We start from the raw sequence: 20,925 nt of genomic DNA, 5'->3' as shown, positions 1-20,925 counted from the left end.
GTGCTGTTTTTTTCCCCTACAGAAGACAAACAGCTATTCTGAATGATTACACACACACATTAGGACGAGACTTTACAAGTCCATTTTATAAGTGAGGTTCCCATTGACTCTCACAGCTATCCAGGAAGGAAGCTATCTATCCCCAGCATGTAGGAAAAGAATCCGAATCTTAGAGAGGTTAAGTAACCTGGCTGAGGTTGTCCAGCTGGGAGGTGGCAGAGTGGGGGCCGGAACTTGGGTCTGACTCCAAATCACTGTAAGGACCCAAACAGAAGGACTTTTTACCCACCCGAAAAAAGAGAGTCACCTTATATCATCAGAGTCCTCACAAAATCTCTCATAAGATCCTGTCTCAATTTTTTTAATTTTAATAAAGTTTTGTTTGAGAACAGCACATTAGCCTGGAACAGACTTTAGTCGGTACTGGTTTCGGAAGCTCGTGGAACTCGCCGGACCAAATTTGGTTTTTTAAAAAGGTGTGTTGGGGGAGGAGGGGTGGGGAATGGGGAGATCTTTAATACAGATTTAGTCATTATTCCTGGAACTATGCTTTGTGATTGCAAGTGAGGATTTTTAAGATTTCTTTTTCAAGTGGTATGTTGTGGAGATTATGAACAGGGCAATTTTTCACTGATAATTTATTTATTTATTTTTATATATTTTATTGATTTTTTTTTTTACAGAGAGAAAGGGAGAGGGATAGAGAGTTAGAAACATCAATCAGCTGCCTCCTGCACACCTCCTACTGGGGATGTGCCCGCAACCAAGGTACATGCCCTTGACCGGAATCGAACCTGGGACCTTTCAGTCTGCAGGCTGACGCTCTATCCACTGAGCCAAACCAGTTAGGGCTCACTGATAATTTATACAGGGACCTAAGAAGTGCTCTATCTCAAACAGAGAGAGGGGAATGAAGTTCATGTGTGTCGAAAACTGAAGACAAAGGCCCCGATGTTGAAGAAGCATGTGAAAACTTTGAATAGAAATGTGAGAGAGTAAAACGAAACAATATACCCAAATTAACATTTTATTTATTATGGTTTAAATATGTATGTACAACTACATTAATAAATAGTATAAACATTTGATCATCATTTGTATTATATCATATCATATATTATCTATCGATATTTGGTTGTGTCATCTGTATATTCAAGTTGTCCAAAACATTGTGTGGTGGGGTCTTCTCACTGGGAAACAGGGGTTGGCTGAGGCTGGGGTAACACTCTAAGAGGCTTTTCCAAAGCTCGGAGCTGCAACCCAGGATGAGGAAGAAGCACGTTTGTGTGCTGGATCCACGGTAAAGATGGTCACACACTGGCCCCTGTGCCTTCAGGCAGCTCACAGCTTCCCAAACATTGCTGCATCTAGGCCTCACAGCCTCTTGGGAGGTAGGGTCTGTGGTTGTCCTGGATGCCCCCCCGAGGACCCCGTGCCTCCCCCCGGCAGAGACTTGGGTGCGGGAAGAGAAGTGACGAGACTGCTTTCTCCGTCTTCCTCAGGCAGCACTGGTTGGAGGGACCACCATGATCATCGGCCACGTCCTACCTGACAAGGAGACCTCCCTCGTGGAAGCCTATGAGAAGTGCCGGGGGCTGGCCGACCCCAAGGTCTGCTGTGACTACGCCCTCCACGTGGGGATCACCTGGTGGGCACCCAAGGTAACAGTGGGATTCCAAAAGAAGAGAAAATGCTCTTTTAGGAAGAGGGGCCACGTGGTGGGAGGCAGCTGGGGTGTGGAACTCGCCCGCAAGTGTGGGACACCCCTCCCACCACCATCGTAACTCCCCCAAATGCCAAAAGCTTCCTCCGTCGCCTCTCCCAGCGCTGGCCTGGAATCGAGGGCACAGTCAGTTCTCAGCAACTCTGAGGTCAGAGCAGCCATCTCAGAGGTTGTGGGGACTTCCATGCATCTAGAATTTCAAACTTGTTTTTCTAATAATCAAATTTTATTTCCAACTATAGATTTTAAAATTAGAAAAGAAAGAAAGCCCGTAATCTGGTCACCCCCAACACAATCACTATTTGTTGTTTAGCTTATTTCCTTCCAGTCTTTTTTTCCTACATGCTTTTTACATGGTAACTCTTTTGCTTAAGCGTGAGCATTTTCTGTTTGCCTGCCCGATCTTCATGACCATCGATGTAGATGGCCGCCTAACATTTTGTCAAATAAATAAAACTCAACTTGCTTTCCTCTCATCAGACCAGTGTTCCATTTTTTTCTAATATAAATAATGTTGGGCTGAATCTCCTTATTCACATAGCTTTGTACCTGAATTAGATTTACCTTAGGGTCTCTGGATTTTTAGCATTATTGTGCCTCTTTTAACACCATTTTTGGGTTCAGGGGATTAGGCCATAGGAGTAAAAGTTATTAGTGTGTTTACCAATAAGGCTGATTTGAAGTCAGAAATACAGAACAGCCTATGCATACAAGGTAACAATATGGTCTATATTTGTGTCATGTTTGACAATATTCAAAGCACATCTTCATCCATTTGCTCATGGGACCTCAAAGCAGCCTGGGAGGTGGGAGGAAAGGGAGATACCGCGAGGTTGCGGGTGGTCCTATGGTGACTCCACCGACTGAGCCACAGCTCCTCCGATGCCAACCCAGCATCGGCCAGGCAGCCTCTTGGGCATCTGTGCTCACGTGGCATTGCCTTTGCATTTTGCTCTCCAGGTGAAAGCAGAAATGGAGACCCTGGTGAGAGAGAAGGGCGTCAACTCGTTCCAGATGTTCATGACCTACAAGGACTTGTATATGCTTCGGGACAGTGAGCTGTACCAAGTGCTGCACGCTTGCAGAGACATCGGGGCGATCGCCCGCGTCCATGCTGAAAACGGGGAGCTCGTGGCGGAGGCAAGGCGGTAGTGCGTGGTGGGGGAGGGGGCCAGGGCCCCAGTCCTCAGGTTGATTCCTGACCACCCACCTCTGTCCCACGAGGTTCAGATGAAACAAGGTGTAGCAGAAAGTGTGAGATGGTAACACCCCAAATGACAAATCTTTGTCAGAAAATTCAAACTTTCCTACTGTCTGTGAAAAACAAATCTCTCTTTATAGTCCAGAAGGGTTTCTGAGTCTTAAACGATGTCTTCATTCTCACACTATATTAAAATTCCAGTGTAGCAAAGGAATCTGGAGCAGCGCTAAGAAATATTTTGATGAGATTTGCAGCAGGGCGATTCTGACGTTCAGATCAATAGTGCTTGCCTCTGGTGTCCCAGGCTTGTCCTCTAGTATTTTTTAGAGGAAAAGGTATTTCCAATTATTACGAAGTGAGACTGCGGAGAGCCTCCCGAGAGGGAGCCCCCTGCGCTCTGCAGAAGATGGATTTACAGAACTGAGAAGGGGAGCAGGCCTATCAGAGTGGCTGTCTGGCATCGTTTACTTCCCCTTGGGTCCATATTTTTTGGTGTCGCCATGATTCTCTCAATGTTCTTTCTTTTGCTCTTTTTCAGGGTGCTAAGGAGGCGCTAGATTTGGGTATCACAGGCCCGGAAGGAATTGAGATCAGCCGTCCAGAAGAGGTGAGGAAGACTCCTGCGTGCCCTTTGTCACCTTCTGCCCTGAGATTCGCAGACACCAGTAAATGTGAGCTGTGTGGTCGCACTTTCTCCGTGGGCGAAGTTCCACGGGGAAGCTTCTCCGGGAGCAGCTTCCCCCGGGCTGAGGCCGGCTTGGCTTCATTTGATTCTGATTTCAAGGATCCGAGGGAGACAATGTGAGCACCGGGGGTTGCTTGACCAAAAATTGAATCGGGAGAGAAAAGGCAGATGGAAAAGGTGTGTTTCTTCAGATGTTAGAAGAAATTTCAGACTAGACGGCGGTGACTCAGCATTTGGGGATGAGATCCCTTTGAGTATGTGAGGAAAACTTTGGACCAGGCGTCCTCAAACTGAGGCCCGCCTGCCGAAACTGGTTTGGCTCAGTGGATAGAGCGTCAGCCTGCGGACTGAAGGGTCCCAGGTTCGATTCCGGTCAAGGGCATATACCTTGGTTGCGGGCACATCCCCAGTGGGGGGTGTGCAGGAGGCAGCTGATAGATGTTTCTCTCTCATCGATGTTTCTAACTCTCTATCCCTCTCCCTTCCTCTCTGTAAAAAAATCAATAAAATATATTAAAAAAAAAAAAAAAAACTGAGGCCCGCCGAGGACATTTATCCGGCCCGCCCGGTGCCGCTGCCTGTCCTGCTTAGCAGCCGACTCATCCCGGGCCTGCAGTGCGCATAGGAATTTGTTCATAGTTTTTTTTTTAAACTATAGTCCGGCCCTCCAACGGTCTGAGGGACAGTGAACTGGCCCCCTGTTTAAAAAGTTTGAGGACCCCTGCTTTGGACCCTTCCCACCAAAACGCGAGGTCCATGCTCTTTCCCCCTTAGTTACCCCACTGCTCGCTGAGATGCTAATTAAAAGTCCTGCTCGTCTGCCCTCTGCTTTTGCCCTTGTATAGTTTTGCAGGACGTCAATACAAATCCCCCAGGGTCCCCGGATAAAGAATTCTGCTCTAGAGGGACCACATTAGACAGATAATGCCTTCTTGCCCTATGACCCTGTTCAGACATCCCTGCCCATTTGTGAGGGGAGAGCTGTTTTCCATTTCTTCAGAGCCTTAAGTGCAGAGTGGCGGTTGGATGTCCATGAGGGATCGATGAGGAGGCCTTGAAGGATGAGGCGTGAAGGCAGGGTGTGATAGTCCTTCCAGCAGACAGGAACAAAGTCAGCCCTCGTGGGTCAGCTTCGGGGAGGGGACCCACCTTACTCCTCCCCTGGGTCTGTCCCTGTCTGTCCGAGTCCTTGAATATAGCTCCTGTTTTGACACTTAAGAATCGGTCAAGAAAGATGCACCAGACTCAGCCAAGTAAGCACTGTGCCTGTGAGAACTGGGGCCGGGTGGGGGGCACAGGAGTGGACTCGGTTGAGTTACACGAGGGGAAGGGCAAAGCTTTGACTGCGGTCGTAGCAATAACAAAAATTATCATCGTCCTCGTCTGTTGGCTAAAGGAGAGGGTCCTGGGTCTACATCAAGGGCGACTTTGCTCCCCAGCAGACATTTGGCAATGTCTAGAGACTTTAAAAAAAAAAAAAGAGTTGGTATTTTTAATGTTTCTATTGATTTTTAGAGAGAGGAAGGGAGAAGGATAGAGAGTTAGAAACATCAATGTGAGAGGAACATCATCGATCAGCTGCCTCCTGCACGAACCCTTACTGGGGATCGAGCTTGCAACCCGGGCATGTGCCCTGACCGGGAATTGAACCTGCGACCTCTTGGTTCCTGGGTCCACACTCAACTGCTGAGCCATACCGGCCAGGCTAGAGATATTTTTTATTATATCAATGGAGTGGTGGGGCGCTACCGGCATCTAGTAGGTAGAGGCAAGGGATGCGGCTAAAGATCCTACCAACCCGAGACAGCTCCCCACCACAAAGACTTCTCCAGCCCAAAATGTCAATAGTACTGACGTTCAGAAACGCTGATCTAGGCTAATTTCCAGCTTGAAATCGATCCATATCGCTCCTTTGCTACAGTGCTGAGGTGGCTGTGGAGAGAATACACCAGGCCTTTTCATTAAGCCCCGAGTAGCATACAGCAAGGATGCGCCTACCAAGTCCTAGGATGCTCTCAGGGTGAGCAGAGGTGGTTGGAGCCTGGTGCCCCTGCCCAGGGCTTGCCCCCAGGCCAGCCTGTGGGTGCAGCTGCCCCCCTGGCTCTGTGTCAGACACTCCAGCACGCCAGCTATGAGGTGGGCTTGCTTGGGGGAGATGGTGGAGCTTGTTTTCTTCCTGCCCTTTGTTTCTAACAGCTGGAAGCTGAAGCCACTCACCGAGTCATCACCATTGCAAACAGGGTAAGTAGATCCCACCCCCGCCCCCACCTGCCCCAAGTCCATTCTCCACTCTGGGATCAGAAACCAGCCTGGACAGGGGAGTGCTATTCTGTCCTGGGGGCCAGCATCATGCCAGGCTTACAGGACCCCAACACTGAGTGGACATGGTTATTCCTACAGACCCTTGTTTTAAGTTATAAGGAGCCTTTTGTCAGTTGGTAGAAAATGTGAAGTTCAGCTCTCGACATCTTGCCCCATGTTCCCCTGTTGGGCTCTGGCTCAGGGTCCTGCCCCTCTCTGCTTCATGCATTTCCCCTGCAGCTTGCATCCTGGCTGCCAGGCCTGCGTTCCCAGCCTCAGACCAGCAGCACCCGAGGGTGGGGCTGAGCGATGCAGGGGGAGGGGCCGGGCCCAGGGTTTGATTTGGCTGAGGTGATGTGGGGGGGGGGGGGGGAGAATGTTTTTTGCCTGTTAGGTTTATGGGGTTGATGCTGTCCTTCCACCATGTTTCCATGTGTAGACTCACTGTCCGATCTACCTGGTCAACGTGTCCAGCATCTCGGCCGGTGATGTTATTGCAGCTGCTAAGATGCAAGGTGAGTCCTTGAGCTAGGATGGACAGAGCACGTGTGGTAGGATTGGCGCCAGAGGGGGCCCGCCAGGTCCATGCACTCCGCGGCCCTGGCTCCTGAGGCCCGGCCTGCGCCTGCCCTTCCTCTTCTCCAGCTGTCTTCCCCAGCGGCACCCCACGCTAGCCTCGGCTCAGTCCTTTAGAATCACAGTTCCTCTGCATATCTGTACGTGTAACAGCTCTACAGAGGTATCTGTCACCTCTCTGGGTCGGGCAACATTTTCAAGTTTTCAGTTGACTCATTAATTGGCATCTTTTTGGCTTCTTGGATTCTATTAGTGGTTGCCTTGGTAACCAACATGAAATCCTGGACCAGTTCCAATGGGCATTTCCAGGGATGCCTGGGGTGTCCTTAGAGAAGTAACAGTGTGTGGGCCCAGCTTCCCCTGTAGCCACCTGGAACCTGTGAATGAGCCCTGGGCACCTGTTGTGACTCCTGTTGCTAAGCAACTGGAAATACCTGAAGAGGCTGTACTTGCTTATAGTGCCAGCCAGGCTCGGGGTGCCAGCGAGGTCCTGGAAACGGCATATAAGTCAGGAACAAGGGCTTCTAGCCTTCCCACTGCTCTGCCTCCTGACGACCCACCTCCATCTCCCTGCCCTCCAGCCCCTGCTGCGGATCCCACACCCAGCGATCCCCTCAAGGTGCTCGCGGCACTGCCTGCTCAGAAAAGCCTGGACTGCCCCTTAGCGTGGCGTTCACAGCCCTTCATCCTCCCGTCAGCACCCTGTCGCACCCATGCTCCAGCCAGCTTGTGCTCCTTGATGCGCCATCGGTGCTGCCCCGCCCCGCTGACTTTGCCTTCTGCTCCCCTTGCCCGCAGCCAGCGAGGGGATCGGGAGCGCTCTGGCCTTGAACCCAGCTGTGCTCTCAAATATCGAGTGAGCTTAGGCAAGTCCCTTCCTCTCTGACTTCACCTCCATCACCTGTCAAACGAGAGGCCCAGACAAATGATCCCTCAGGTTCACTGGCTTCCTAGTTACGGCTTGACCCTTCTCCTCCTTCCAGGGAAGGTGGTGCTGGCCGAGACCACCACTGCGCATGCCACGCTGACAGGCCTACACTACTACCACCAGGACTGGTCCCACGCTGCCGCCTACGTCACCGTGCCTCCCCTGAGACTAGACACCAACACCTCAACCTACCTCATGAGCCTGCTGGCCAAGTAAGACATGTTAGCAGGGCCATCGCAGCCCCATCTCAGGTCATTGACTCAGAGCCATTCCAGGGATCTGTAGGTCCTTAAGGTGAGGGCGTAGTGGCCCCAAGTCTGACCTCGTTTGATTTCATTGTGCTCAAAGAGTTGTTTTGCTTTTGTGACCTTCTCCAGAGCTAAGTCATCTATCTCCCTGTGGATCTGGCCGAGGTTATCAGTCATTTGGCAAGAGCCGTGACTGATGAACCCCCCAGCCTCCAGAGGAGAAAGCCCTCTCTGCACCTGACCCGGAACGGCTAAGAGCCTTAAACATATGCCCCTTCGCCAGGGAAATAACTTGTCTCTGCTCCCAGAATCCCCTTCTTAAGCGGGCATCTTAGAGGGTCCACGTGCACAAAGCTGTGGTGTCTCCCACAAGTAAAATCAGGCTCTCGGGTCCCCAGTGTGTGGTCCCAGCTGTTGTCCCCCTCTCCCATGTGAAACCCATGCTCCATTCAGGCTCCTCCCTGCCCTCCTAGGATGTTTCCCCTGAGGTTGCCCTGGCCTGGGTGACATAGGCATTCTCTCTCCTCTGCCCGTCACCATCTCTGAGGCCTACAGAGATCTCTGAACAAGGGCCAGCTATCTGCCTCCCTTAGGCAGGGAGTTTGCCACCATATGTATTCTCTCGCTGTCGTCTCTGCCCCGAGTTCTCAGCTGGCTCAGGAGGAGCATGGTCATGGATGGCAGTGACAGTGAACCAATTGACTTGCATGCCATTGCTGGCTTATTAAGACAAACTGATCTTCTGTCTTTCCCCTCTGCGCCACCAGAGCCCCCACATCCAGGGAAGGCTATGGCTTCAGGTCCTTTGTGAGGCTGAATGTTGAACTTGTGTGCTTTACCAAGCACATGCTTGTGGCCAGCAGGACTGGTGGGGGGTGAGGAAGGAGATGAGAGGGGGTTTTCATATGGTTCTATGGTAGTCAAACTACCTCCTCTACTTTAGCTAAACTTTTGTGTTTAATTTTTCTCTTCCCACTATCTTAACTCTTAAAAGTCAACATCCCGAAGATTCTCGATGTCTCCTGTGACCATGAGGTCTGCCACACACAGCACCTATTCCCATTCTGCAGATGAGTAAACTGAGGTTCTCACAGTTTAAGTAACTCGTTAGAGTTCAGACAGCTACTAAGTAGCAGAGCTGCAACTGAAAGCAGCTTTGCCTGGTTCTCAAGCAAAGACTTTTTCCTGTACCTGTCACCACCCTCCGGGACCCTGGCCTGCTTCCCTTTATTGGTCACGTCTTTCTCTCCACCCAGTGATACTCTGAACATTGTGGCATCGGACCACCGGCCTTTCACCACAAAGCAGAAGGCCATGGGCAAGGAGGACTTCACCAAGATCCCGCATGGAGTGAGCGGCGTGCAGGACCGCATGAGCGTCATCTGGGAGAGAGGCGTGGTATGTTCTTGGGGGGCCTTCCCCACTCTGGTCTAAGTGGGAGTTTCACCCTGAGGAGAGCCGGATCAACCACAGCTCCTTGTTCCACTCAAAAATAGAACCAAAAATATCTTTTTTTCCCCCCTGATCAGAAAGGTAATATGGCCTAGTATAGAAATTTGAAAAATACAGAAGAGTATTAGAAAAAAAATTTTCCCATAATTCTACACCGAGAAATTAAACTTAATATTTTAGCACGTTTCCTCCTAGTTCTATGGTGTACTATACATTATTTTAATAACTGGATTCATTCCTTGTTTTTCATAGAACATATCTTGAGTTTCTTCCCATATCAGAAAAAGTTCTTTAAAAACACCTTTTTTCATGGCTAAATGTTTTCTCCAGTGGAAGAACCCTACTTCCGTTCATCCTTTCCTCATGTTTGAAACTTTCAGCTGTTTCAGATTCTTGCACTTAAAAATGGGGCTGCAGAGAACCTCTCGTTCATGAGTGTATGTCAGCATTTCTAGTTATTCCCTAGAAGAGGATGTCTGGGCCAAGGGAAGTGAGCATGTTAAGGCTCTTGATACATTTTGTTCAGTTACTTTTCAACAAAGATAAGGGGCTAGGACTTGTTAGAATACCACCTAACGGATCTGCCTGTGAAGAATGTGTATTATTGGTCTGGCGTCCTCAGGACTAAGCATCAGCCCGGACAGCATGGCTCAGTGGTTGAGCATCGACCTATGAACCAGGAGGTCACGGTTTGATTCCCGGTCAGGGCACATGCCCAGGTTGCAGGCTCGATCCCCAGTGGAGGGCATGCAGGAGGCAGCCGATCAATGATTCTCTCTCATCATTGATGTTTCTCTCTCTCTCTCTCTCTCTCTCTCTCTCTCTCTCTCTCTCTCTCTCTCTCTCTCTCTCCCTTCCTCTCTGAAACCAATAAAAATATATTTAAAAAAAAAATAAAAAAAAAAGACTAGGCACCCGCTCAGGGAGGACCCAGTCGGTGGCTCGGGAATCTTCTCCAAAGACAGTCCACGGTGCTGTCACGGGTGGGTAGGTGGGGTAAGAAGATGCTTTTCCAGAGCCCAGAATACATGACCCTCTGGATGAGGGAGGCTCCTGACTCGTTCCCAGTGGGCAGCCGAGCAGAGCTGGGTTTACAGTCAGGGGATAGATTTCCACCCGGGAGGCAGCCGTTTGGAACAAGGGCCCACTCGCTGCTGCTGGATGAAGGAGAAAGACGTGAGCGAGTGCCTGGAACCAAGCAGAGCAGGTTGGTCATCTGAAGTGGTGCCCGTGGTGCTGTCCGCCTCCGCACCGTTGTTCTGACCGACTCAAGGCCACAGGCCGGAGCCAGGGGTGCCTAGGGTTGGAGGCGCACCCAGGCCTGGTCAACTTGACATTCTGCCATGTTTCAGGTCGGGGGAAAGATGGATGAGAACCGCTTTGTGGCCGTCACCAGCTCCAATGCGGCAAAGATCCTCAACCTGTATCCCCGCAAGGGCCGCATCATTCCGGGAGCCGACGCCGACGTGGTGGTGTGGGACCCCGAAGCCACAAAGTAAACCTGCTGCCGGTTTCCAGGGCTGGGGCTGGGGGTGTAAGGAGCTTGTGTTACAGAATCCCAAAAGCATAGCCTCTCTGCACTCCTTCTAGCATAGACGAGTGTGACCTGAGGCGTGTTCAACGGAATGACTATTTGCGGGCCTCCAAGAGTCCGGCCCGGGAACAACAGCAGTGACTAGCTCCACCCGCACAGCGCTTGACAGTGTTTCAAAGCAGCTGCCCATCCATTGTCTCATTTGATTGGACTCGCAGCCCCGAGAAGCACTCAAGCCTGGGGTTCTTATTTCCTTTCCCTAAGGCCAGAGAGTAGAGGGATCCCCACATCCTGTAGCTAGTACGTGGCTGAACCGGACAGACGGCCTAGCACTCCGTCCCAGGCTCCTCCCTCCTCTGCGCCTCTCGCTGCGGGCAGTTCCTTGAGCGCACGGCCCTGGCACCCGCAGCGTTAGGGAGCGCATGTTGAATGAGTGGATGAAGCGTGTCAGGAGTGATCAGCAGGATGTAGGGCATCATTTTCACTTGAAGATTTGGGCATATTAATTTTTAATATTAAATTTCATTCAGTCATCAAATACAGGGGTGGCAAAAGTAGGTTAACACTAATAAGTAATGCAATGATTAATTAATTAATAATAGAACTCTGTGTTTAGCGTGCTCACAACTGTAAGCCTACCCTGGCCCGCCCCTGAATTTGTTTGGCGGGCACTTTTCTAGGCGCACAAGCTAGCAGTGAACAGGGTAGGCAGAAATCTGTTCCTCACCGTTCTGGAGGCTGGAAGTCAGATCGAGGTGTCGGCAGGGTGGGTGCATCCTGAGGCCTCTCTCCTTGGTTTGCCGATGGCCGTCTTCTCCCTCCTCACATGGTGTTTCCTCTGTGTGTCCTCCGGGTGTCTCCATTTTCTTTTCACATAAGGACACCAGTCAGGTTGGACTAGGGTCTACCCATATGACCTCATTTTAATTAGATGTTTAAAGGCCAAATACAGTTACATTCTGAGGTACTGGGTGTTAGGACATCAACATATAAATTTGGGGAACACAATTCAACCCATAACCACCAGCCTTTGGGGATCTTTCCTTCCCTTTGAGCATCTTCCCTTCCCTCTGAGCATCACCCCTTCCCCCTGAGCATCACCCCTTCCCCCTGAGCATCACCCCTTCCCCCTGAGCATCTTCCCTTCCCCCTGAGCATCTTCCCTTCCCTCTGAGCATCACCCCTTCCCCCTGAGCATCACCCCTTCCCCCTGAGCATCACCCCTTCCCCCTGAGCATCTTCCCTTCCCTCTGAGCATCACCCCTTCCCCCTGAGCATCTTCCCTTCCCCCTGAGCATCACCCCTTCCCCCTGAGCATCTTCCCTTCCCCCTGAGCATCTTCCCTTCCCTCTGAGCATCACCCCTTCCCCCTGAGCATCTTCCCTTCCCCCTGAGCATCTTCCCTTCCCCCTGAGCATCTTCCCTTCCCTCTGAGCATCACCCCTTCCCCCTGAGCATCACCCCTTCCCTCTGAGCATCACCCCTTCCCCCTGAGCATCTTCCCTCCCCCCTGAGCATCTTCCCTTCCCTCTGAGCATCACCCCTTCCCCCTGAGCATCTTCCCTCCCCCCTGAGCATCTTCCCTTCCCTCTGAGCATCACCCCTTCCCCCTGAGCATCTTCCCTTCCCCCTGAGCATCACCCCTTCCCTCTGAGCATCACCCCTTCCCCCTGAGCATCTTCCCTTCCCTCTGAGCAGCACCCCTTCCCTCTGAGCATCACCCCTTCCCCCTGAGCATCTTCCCTTCCCCCTGAGCATCACCCCTTCCCTCTGAGCATCACCCCTTCCCCCTGAGCATCTTCCCTTCCCTCTGAGCAGCACCCCTTCCCTCTGAGCAGCACCCCTTCCCTCTGAGCATCACCCTTCCCTCTGAGCATCACCCCTTCCCTCTGAGCATCTTCCCTTCCCCCTGAGCATCTTCCCTTCCCTCTGAGCATCACCCCTTCCCCCTGAGCATCACCCCTTCCCCCTGAGCATCACCCCTTCCCCCTGAGCATCTTCCCTCCCCCCTGAGCATCTTCCCTTCCCTCTGAGCATCACCCCTTCCCCCTGAGCATCTTCCCTCCCCCCTGAGCATCTTCCCTTCCCTCTGAGCATCACCCCTTCCCCCTGAGCATCTTCCCTTCCCCCTGAGCATCACCCCTTCCCTCTGAGCATCACCCCTTCCCCCTGAGCATCTTCCCTTCCCTCTGAGCAGCACCCCTTCCCTCTGAGCATCACCCCTTCCCCCTGAGCATCTTCCCTTCCCCCTGAGCATCACCCCTTCCCTCTGAGCATCACCCCTTCCCCCTGAGCATCTTCCCTTCCCTCTGAGCAGCACCCCTTCCCTCTGAGCAGCACCCCTTCCCTCTGAGCATCACCCTTCCCTCTGAGCATTACCCCTTCCCTCTGAGCATCTTCCCTTCCCCCTGAGCATCTTCCCTTCCCTCTGAGCATCACCCCTTCCCCCTGAGCATCACCCCTTCCCTCTGAGCATCTTCCCTTCCCTCTGAGCAGCACCCCTTCCCTCTGAGCAGCACCCCTTCCCTCTGAGCATCTTCCCTTCCCTCTGAGCAGCACCCCTTCCCTCTGAGCATCTTCCCTTCCCTCTGAGCAGCACCCCTTCCCTCTGAGCATCACCCCTTCCCTCTGAACATCACCCCTTCCCTCTGAGCATCACCCCTTCCCTCTGAGCATCACCCCTTCCCTCTGAGCATCTTTCCTTCCCTCTGAGCATCACCCCTTCCCTCTGAGCATCTTCCCTTCCCTCTGAGCATCAGCCCTTCCCTCTGAGCACCTTCCATTCCCATTGAGCACCTTCCGTTCCCATTGAGCTATGGTATCTTTGCCTCCTCAGAGCTCCCTCTTCCACCACTTCTTCCCCACCAGGACCATCTCGGCCAGCACCCAGGTGCAGGGAGGAGACTTCAACCTGTACGAGAACATGCGCTGCCATGGCGTGCCGCTGGTCACCATCAGCCGGGGGCGGGTTGTGTATGAGAACGGTGTCTTCATGTGTGCGGAGGGCACCGGCAAGTTCTGTCCCCTGAGGTCCTTCCCAGACACTGTCTACAAGAAGCTGGTCCAGAGAGAAAAGGTAAGATGAGGGATGGGGAAGAAGATGTGTGGGAAGAGGTTGAAGGCCCTTGTTAGGGGCATCTCATATGATTGTTTTAAATCTCAAAGATGTTCTCACTCTATTTTCCCACCGAGTCCTATCGCCGGGAGTGGTCACTTGGGGAACATGAACAGTAGGGAAGAAGCACCTGAAGTGGAGTAAATGTATTGGAAGGGTCCCCCATGCCCCTGGAGCGGAGGGAACACTATGAGCTGCTCACGGCTGAGCCGACCGCTGGTCCTGGGAGGATTCTTGCCGTCCTTCAGGGACGGGTTCCCTGTCTTGGCCTGGAGCTGCTCTTTCTCAGACTCCCCCCTTCCCTTGTGATTACAGTAGGCTGGGTGGGCTTTGCTGAGTCTGGGCCCCCCAACACTTAAGTGGTCAGGCCAGGTCTGGAGAAGTTCATGGCCTCTTGGTAACCCGGCAAGTGAGGGGAATGCCATTGCTCCAGGGGAGGGATGCTCTACAAGGTTGAATATCTCAGAAGTTCACCTGCTACTTGGAAAAGATCCCACCAATATTGAGGGCGAGCCAGTGGGCATCTCCTACACACACACATGCATGTACACACACACACACACATGTGCACTATTTATAGAAGGCACAAGAAAATAATTCTCCGCCCCTTATGCTCAAGGCAAAGCAAGCTTTGTGGCAGTCATTTGGGTCCTGAGCAGAATGGCAGCATCTGGAGGCCTGGCAGCCATCGAGGAGGCTCTGGTGGTGGTGTCTGGCTCTGACAGGGTCTTTTCCCTTCTCCTCCTCCTCCCTTCACTAGACCTTGAAGGTTAAGGGAGTGGACCGCACTCCCTACCTGGGGGATGTAGCTGTCGTTGTGCATCCTGGGAAGAAAGAGATGGGAACGCCGCTCGCAGACACTCCTACCCGGCCCGTTACCCGACACGGGGGCATGAGGGACCTTCACGAATCCAGCTTCAGCCTCTCTGGTAAGAGCAAGGGCCACTTAGACTGGCACTGCGTCTCCACCCCAGTGGGGTGGTGGGAGGAGGCCAAGGGGCAGGTGGGGTTTATGCTGCTTTTCCCCTCACCTTCTTCCTCCCTCCCCTATGGCATGTCCGGTGATGAGTGCTAAGTCCACTACCGCGTGAGTGGCAGCCTTCAAGGGAGAGCAAGCAGAGGGTGCAGTGCTGGTCCTGCAGGCAGCTCTGCTGACAGCACTGGGAAGGACCTTCCTGAACAGCCTTCAGGACTAGCCCCGTGCAGACCTAGCATCCGCTCTGCAGGTGCTGTGCTGGGCCCGGGACAGCGAGAGGAGCAAGATCCCTCCTCACAGAGCGTGGCTTTTGCTGGGAGGGTGGGGGTGGGGGGGCATGAGACCTGCACACAGACCTCCCAACCTGAGAGGCAGAGGGCTAAACCAGAGGGACCTCTGTGCCCAGCTGTGTGCTGGGGGCAGCTCCAGGCAGCAGTCACGTGATTCCTGTTTGAGGAGCCGGTAGCCTATGGGGAAGGGTCTCCACCACTCCCCTTCCTGGCATTACCAAGGTAACCGCTCCCTAAGCCTGAGGGCCACTGCCACTCCCACCAGGGACAGGACATGTGTGCAAGGAGTCAGAAAGGGATCCGGGTGTGTAGTGTCCGGGGCACCCAGCTTTGCCAGTCCAAAAGGTGTGGATTCCCATGGCTGCCTGGGCACGGCTCCCAGTGCCATGGGCCCCACTGGCCTTGAGCGTCATCGGCTCCCACCCACGCCTTGGGGCAGAGCCAACACTGGGCAGAACTCTCAGACTCAGCCAACATTGAGCAGCCTCCCCCCTTCCCTCTGCCCCGAACCGTATCTGTTTTAGACCAGACAGGCTGAAGACTGTCCACTGCCCGCTGGGGCACCAGGCTTCCTTTTCTAACTAAGTCTTGGCATTTCAAAATGGGGAGACCTTCAGGGTGTGGTTCTTCGTTTTTCCAAAACAATGAAGCCCCTTCCCTTTTTTCTCTCTCACTCGCAGAGGCATATGAACAAAGGCCCACTTGCTAACGGGCCAATCCATAGTCCGAGCTGCCCGCAAGAGACCCTATGTCCGGGCGTGGGAGCAGTGAAGGTGGCAGAGGTCCGAGCTGCCCGCAAGAGACCCTATGTCCGGGCGTGGGAGCAGTGAAGGTGGCAGAGGTCCGAGCTGCCCGCAAGAGACCCTATGTCCGGGCGTGGGAGCAGTGAAGGTGGCAGAGGTCCGAGCTGCCCGCAAGAGACCCTATGTCCGGGCGTGGGAGCAGTGAAGGTGGCAGAGGTCCGAGCTGCCTGCAAGAGACCCTATGTCCAGGCGTGGGAGCAGTGAAGGTGGCATAGGAGGGCAGTTAATCGTGGAGATTCTGAATGAGGAAGACCTGGTTCAAATCCAGGCTCTGCCATGTACACACTGTGTAACAGAGAGCAAGTGACTTCACTCCCTGAGCCTGTGTCCATGTCTGTGAAATGGGATGGAGTTGTGAGGACTGAAGTAGACGGTGCCCATGGGGGGCCTAAGAGCCTCCATCAGGAGACGTGGCCAAGCTCTCATGACCCAGACAAGAGCAGCCCAGCTCACCCTCTGCTTCCTCCCCTGCAGGTTCTCAGATCGACGACCATGTTCCAAAGCGAGCTTCTGCTCGGATCCTCGCTCCCCCCGGAGGCAGGTCGAGTGGCATTTGGTAAAGGCACTGCCCAGCTCCCCCCCCCCAAGTGAGGATGCACCGCTGCCACCAGCCCGCACACCCTCCCGCACAGCTGCAAGGGCAGGAGAGGCTGGGCTGGGCAGCTCACCACCTGAGGGGCCACAGGACCCGGAGCCCTCCCCACGTCTGACACATGAGTCACTGTGCTTCGAGCCGTCCTAGCAGGCACTTTGAGATGTGTCCCTCCTGCTGCAGTCTTTTCCTGCCCTGGCCTGTGGGCCCAGGAAGCCCACACTATGCACAGAACCCAACGCAGAGCCTGGCCCGGCCCCTCCTCTCACACCGCCACGTGCTGGCTTCCGGAAAGCCCAGGCTCCGGTGCCCTGCCCCTGGCTGCCTGCCAGGTGTCCAGAGCACTTTCGCAGATGTGTTTAAAAGGACTCCCTCCCCCATCCCCTCAGGCCCCGTGGTCACCTTTTTCAAGTTAGACAGGTGTCAGCTGCCCAGCTGTGCCCAGAATGTCCCGTTTTTCCTGACTCAGCTCCGGCCCTGTGTGGATGCAGTTGGGACACCCTGGGCGTGGGTGTTGTTGGGACACTCTGTGCCCTTCAGCAGCTTCTTCTCCCCACCCCGCCCTCTGGGAGTCATGCCCAGAAGGGCGAGCTGGGCGGGGCGCAGGGCTGGTGCCAGGCGCGTGTACATGGTTTTGTTTTGCACGTTTGGTTTGCGCAGTGGTTTGGTTTGACTTGTTTGTGCATCCTGTGAGAAATAACAGAAATAACGGTGCTTTGTGTCCTAGCATAGCATAGAAACAGGAGTAGATGTGGACCTTAGGAGATGCTGCACTCGACACCAACCAGACAGCCCAGGGCATGGGTTGGGGGTGGGGGGAGGGTGCTAGACTCACAGGCCCTCTCGCCCCATGGAGTCTTCCAGGCTGAACAGGCCCCATTCCAAGCCCTGTTCCCATCGCTTCCCCTCCTGGTCTAGTTCCCTACATTCTGAAAGGATGTTCAGGATGCTGGCCCTGGAGACCTTTGGGGAGCAAGAATGTGTTTCCCGTCTCTCAAACACCCAACTTCCTGTAAATCCCCCTGCGGTACAAGGCCTGGCTGCTCCTCCTGTGTGATTGGCAAGAGGCCTGATGTCTGCTAAGAGAGGGGGAGCGGGACTAGGGCGTGGCTAGCGAGGTGCAGGGAAGGAGGCCAGGCCAGCAGAACCGGACTAGGGCCCGCATTGCTGTGCTCTAGTCCCCCGTGGATGGCACCGTGCCCTCACCTGCTGTGGCCTCCATCTCCTCCCACACCCAGTGGGGCCCTCCCTGCCTCCGAAGCGCCAGGAAGTTTCCATGGAAACACTAGAGGCTGGTGACCTCCCTCCCAGCTGCCTGCCCTTGTTAAGCCTTGTCCTCCCCTCGGGGAAGTGATTTCATGTTGCACATTCAGTTTGAGCGCCCCAGGCTGCGCGTGGCTCCTGGACTCGGGCTAGCGGTCATACCCCGTACATCATGCTTCTCATGTTTCAAAGCACTTCCATACACGAGTTCTCAAATGCTTCTCACCACAGAGCATGTATGATTCTCTCCATTTCAAAGATGAGGCCCAGAAAGTTGAGGCCTTCTGACCCCAGAAGTATCCATGACTGCCCTTAAGGGCGTGGCTGTCTCCCCCAGCTGTGGAAAGGAAGAGTGGGTGAGGTCCCTTGTAGATCCCACGGAGTCTAACCAGTCAGAAGACTCACTAGTAGGCGTTTTGCTTTGTTTTGCACAGGTAGGTCGATTTTTATCATAAACAAACTGATGCATATTCCCCGTATGAGCCCGGACTACTTACACGTCGGGGTTTGGCCATGTGGTTTGAGCTGTCTCCACATCTACATTTGTCCCTTCACGCTCACCTTCCTCACTCAGGGGCTGATATGACAGACCGTAACCCAGGGAACAGAGGCAGCAAAGGCACTGGTGGAGGGTGGCAGCCGTGGGGACAGGCGTAGGGAGGGCTCTGGGCCTGGGGACCCGTGACACTGACCCCTGGGTACAGTGCACATTGTCTTTATCTCTTTCAGCCCTTGCTGGGTCACGGGCCTTGGGCAGATGCCAAAGAGCCAAGCAGGGGTGGCGGCCCATGGGCAGAGGATCCCTGCTTGGGCTAGGAAAGCTTTACCTTCTCTGAGTGCCTCCGCTTGAGAGATGCATGGCCCGGGGCTCTGGGGAACCACGTCTTCACGTGGTCCACCGTAGGCCTTCCGCTTCATCCACCCTGATCCTTACAGAGACCCCACCCTTGCCCAGGAGCTTCTAGATGAAAATTAGAAGGAGGTTCAAGGAACCAAGAAAATGGTCAGCCCCCACCGCCCGCTCCTTGCCCCTGTGCAGAGCTCCAGCCGGCTCTATCACCAACCCCACTGGCTCCTGGTTACCCTGAATGCAGCTCTCAAACTGGTCTTGTACTTGCTGAATAAATACTGTTGTTCTTGCCTTAGCTGCTCTCTAGGTTTGTGGGGTTAAGTTACAGAAAATCGTGCTACTGTGTGTGCGTGTGTGTGAGTGTGTAGTGCTAGGTCTCTGTCAAGCCAATGCCGTCATGAGGGCTTTTCCAGTACCGACCCAGAAACCACAGAACCACACAGAAACCCAAACCCCCTCCAGCTGCCCAGGCGGCCGGCACAGCCCGGGGTCGGGATGGAGCCTCCGGCACCCCAGCACCCAGGTGACTCCCTCACTCCTCTGTAAAAGTCATGGTGCTAAGATTGTGTCAACCCCAAGACAACACATGGTCCTGTGCTTTGACCACCCCTTGGAGGCAAAAACAAGACAGCCCGACACATTGTGTTCTGGTGCAGGTTTGTATTAAACTGTAGCTACTTCTCACTTGGTCTCAGTTGTGTTTCTTCAGAGAAGAGGGGGCTTGGCAGAGGACCTCCCCTGCGGTAGCTGAGGCAAAGCTCACGTTGCTGAGGGGACTCGGCTTTGGTTTTTCACTCCTGCTGGCAGGTGGCAGCTTCTGGGGAGGCCTGAGCAGAGTCTTCCGATTCAGAAAAGTTGAGATGGGAGCTGCAGTGACCCCACAGCTGTCCGTTCTGACTCCTGGTGGGAACAAGACCAAGGTTCATGGCACCAGATTTCCCAGGACAAGGTTGCTGAGTTCTCTGAAACGAGAACAATCAGGGGGAAGCATCCTATATAATAAAAAGGTAATATGCAAATTGACCCTAATAGTGGAATGACCAGTTGCTATGATGCACACTGACCACCAGGGGACAGACACTCAATGCAGGAGCTGCCCCCTGGTGGTCAGTGTGCTTCCACAGAGGGAGTGCTGCTCAGCCAGAAGCTGGCCAGCGCAGCGGCGGTGGTGGGAGCTTCTCCCGGGCCTTGGTAGCACTAAGGATGTCCAACTAACGGCTTCAGCCCGCTCCCTGCGGGGAGTGGGCCTGCGGGGAGCAGGCCTAAGCCATTAGTCAGACATCTCCCGAGGGCTCCTGGGCTGCCAGAGGGATATCTGACTGCCAGCTTAGGCCTAAACTCCCAGGGAGTGGGCCTAAGCTGGCAGGTGGACATCCCCCAAGGGGTCCCAGACTGCAAGAGGGCGCAGGCTGGGCTGAGGGATGCCCTACTGCCTACACCCCCGAGTGCACAAATTTTCGTGCACAGGGCCTCTAATTAGATTTAAAAGAGGGGGACGGGCTTTCCCTACATCCCCTTCATCACCTGTTCTCTTGGCTACCGTTTTGGAAACCCTCTTCACACAGTGGAACCCTTAGCTGATGGGATTATGGCCTCGTAATAAATAATCCCATGACAAAAGGTTGTCCCAAGGCCAGTATGTCTGAGGACCTTCAGAACCTCACCCTTGGATTGGCCCACTGTCCCCACACACCCCATTGCCTGCACCAAGACTCCTCTGCCTTCTCTCCGGGTCTCAGCCAGATGTGCAGAGGAATGATCCGCTCAGTTTCCCACTAAAGAGTGCGTGAAATTGTCACTTCCAGTACTAAGGAGTCTCGAGTACTTATTTCTGAGCCCCCAAAGACAAAACCCTAATGAGGGAATTTTAGGACGTGTGGGGAAACGGTTGGTGGCAGGAGAACTTCCCCAACGCTCACCAAATCAGCAACCCTCCTGCAAATAAGGCAGCCTGGGACCAAAAGCAATGACTGGTGCCCCGCAGCCAGGGCAAAGCACTTGGTTATAAGGGAATGAGCTGTGTGCACATTCTGAGCCAGGTGCAGACACCATTACCTGGTTTGCAGGATGCTGAGTCGAGTCCCTGGGATGGTACTGGGCCAACATGTCTGTGTTACCCTCTTTTCCCATAACATGGGGGCACACAAGAATTTTAATAACTGCCAAAGTCCATTGTGTTTGGATGAAAAATGACATGACCACACATTTGGCAGGTTTCAGGCGGTTTAAAGAGAAAAATAAAGGTACCCAGGAAGGCACTGGATGCCTTTGTATGCATGTAGTCACGGAGAAATAAAAGACCACAGACAGTGAAATAAGGCTTGGCCAATTATAATAATCTGCATTTGGGAAAATCTGAACCAGCCAGCAGCTAGGCAACCATCATCC

The 20,925-nt window shown here is 53.6% G+C and overlaps 1 protein-coding gene across 2 annotated transcripts in view; it reads left to right on the top strand.

Annotated features, from left to right (window-relative positions):
- Positions 1-19,221, top strand: part of DPYSL5 (dihydropyrimidinase like 5) — a 66,337-nt gene extending 47,116 nt beyond the window's left edge. For both annotated transcript variants that reach the window (XM_080684775.1, XM_080684776.1), the window contains exons 3-13: positions 1,503-1,661; positions 2,684-2,863; positions 3,463-3,531; positions 5,806-5,850; positions 6,350-6,425; positions 7,470-7,626; positions 8,919-9,060; positions 10,467-10,609; positions 13,517-13,724; positions 14,524-14,692; positions 16,307-19,221. In XM_080684775.1, the coding sequence (XP_080540901.1) occupies positions 1,503-1,661; positions 2,684-2,863; positions 3,463-3,531; positions 5,806-5,850; positions 6,350-6,425; positions 7,470-7,626; positions 8,919-9,060; positions 10,467-10,609; positions 13,517-13,724; positions 14,524-14,692; positions 16,307-16,392 (1,434 nt within the window). In that variant the 3' untranslated portion in view covers positions 16,393-19,221. The remainder of the gene's footprint in view (positions 1-1,502; positions 1,662-2,683; positions 2,864-3,462; positions 3,532-5,805; positions 5,851-6,349; positions 6,426-7,469; positions 7,627-8,918; positions 9,061-10,466; positions 10,610-13,516; positions 13,725-14,523; positions 14,693-16,306) is intronic.
- Positions 19,222-20,925: the final 1,704 nt, after the last annotated feature.

Source organism: Plecotus auritus (assembly GCF_963455305.1).
Source record: "Plecotus auritus genome assembly, chromosome: 8".
In the NCBI taxonomy this organism is placed as follows: domain Eukaryota; kingdom Metazoa; phylum Chordata; class Mammalia; order Chiroptera; family Vespertilionidae; genus Plecotus; species Plecotus auritus.
The sequence above is the reverse complement of the archived record's forward strand: the minus strand, read 5'-3'. Positions and strand labels throughout refer to the sequence as shown.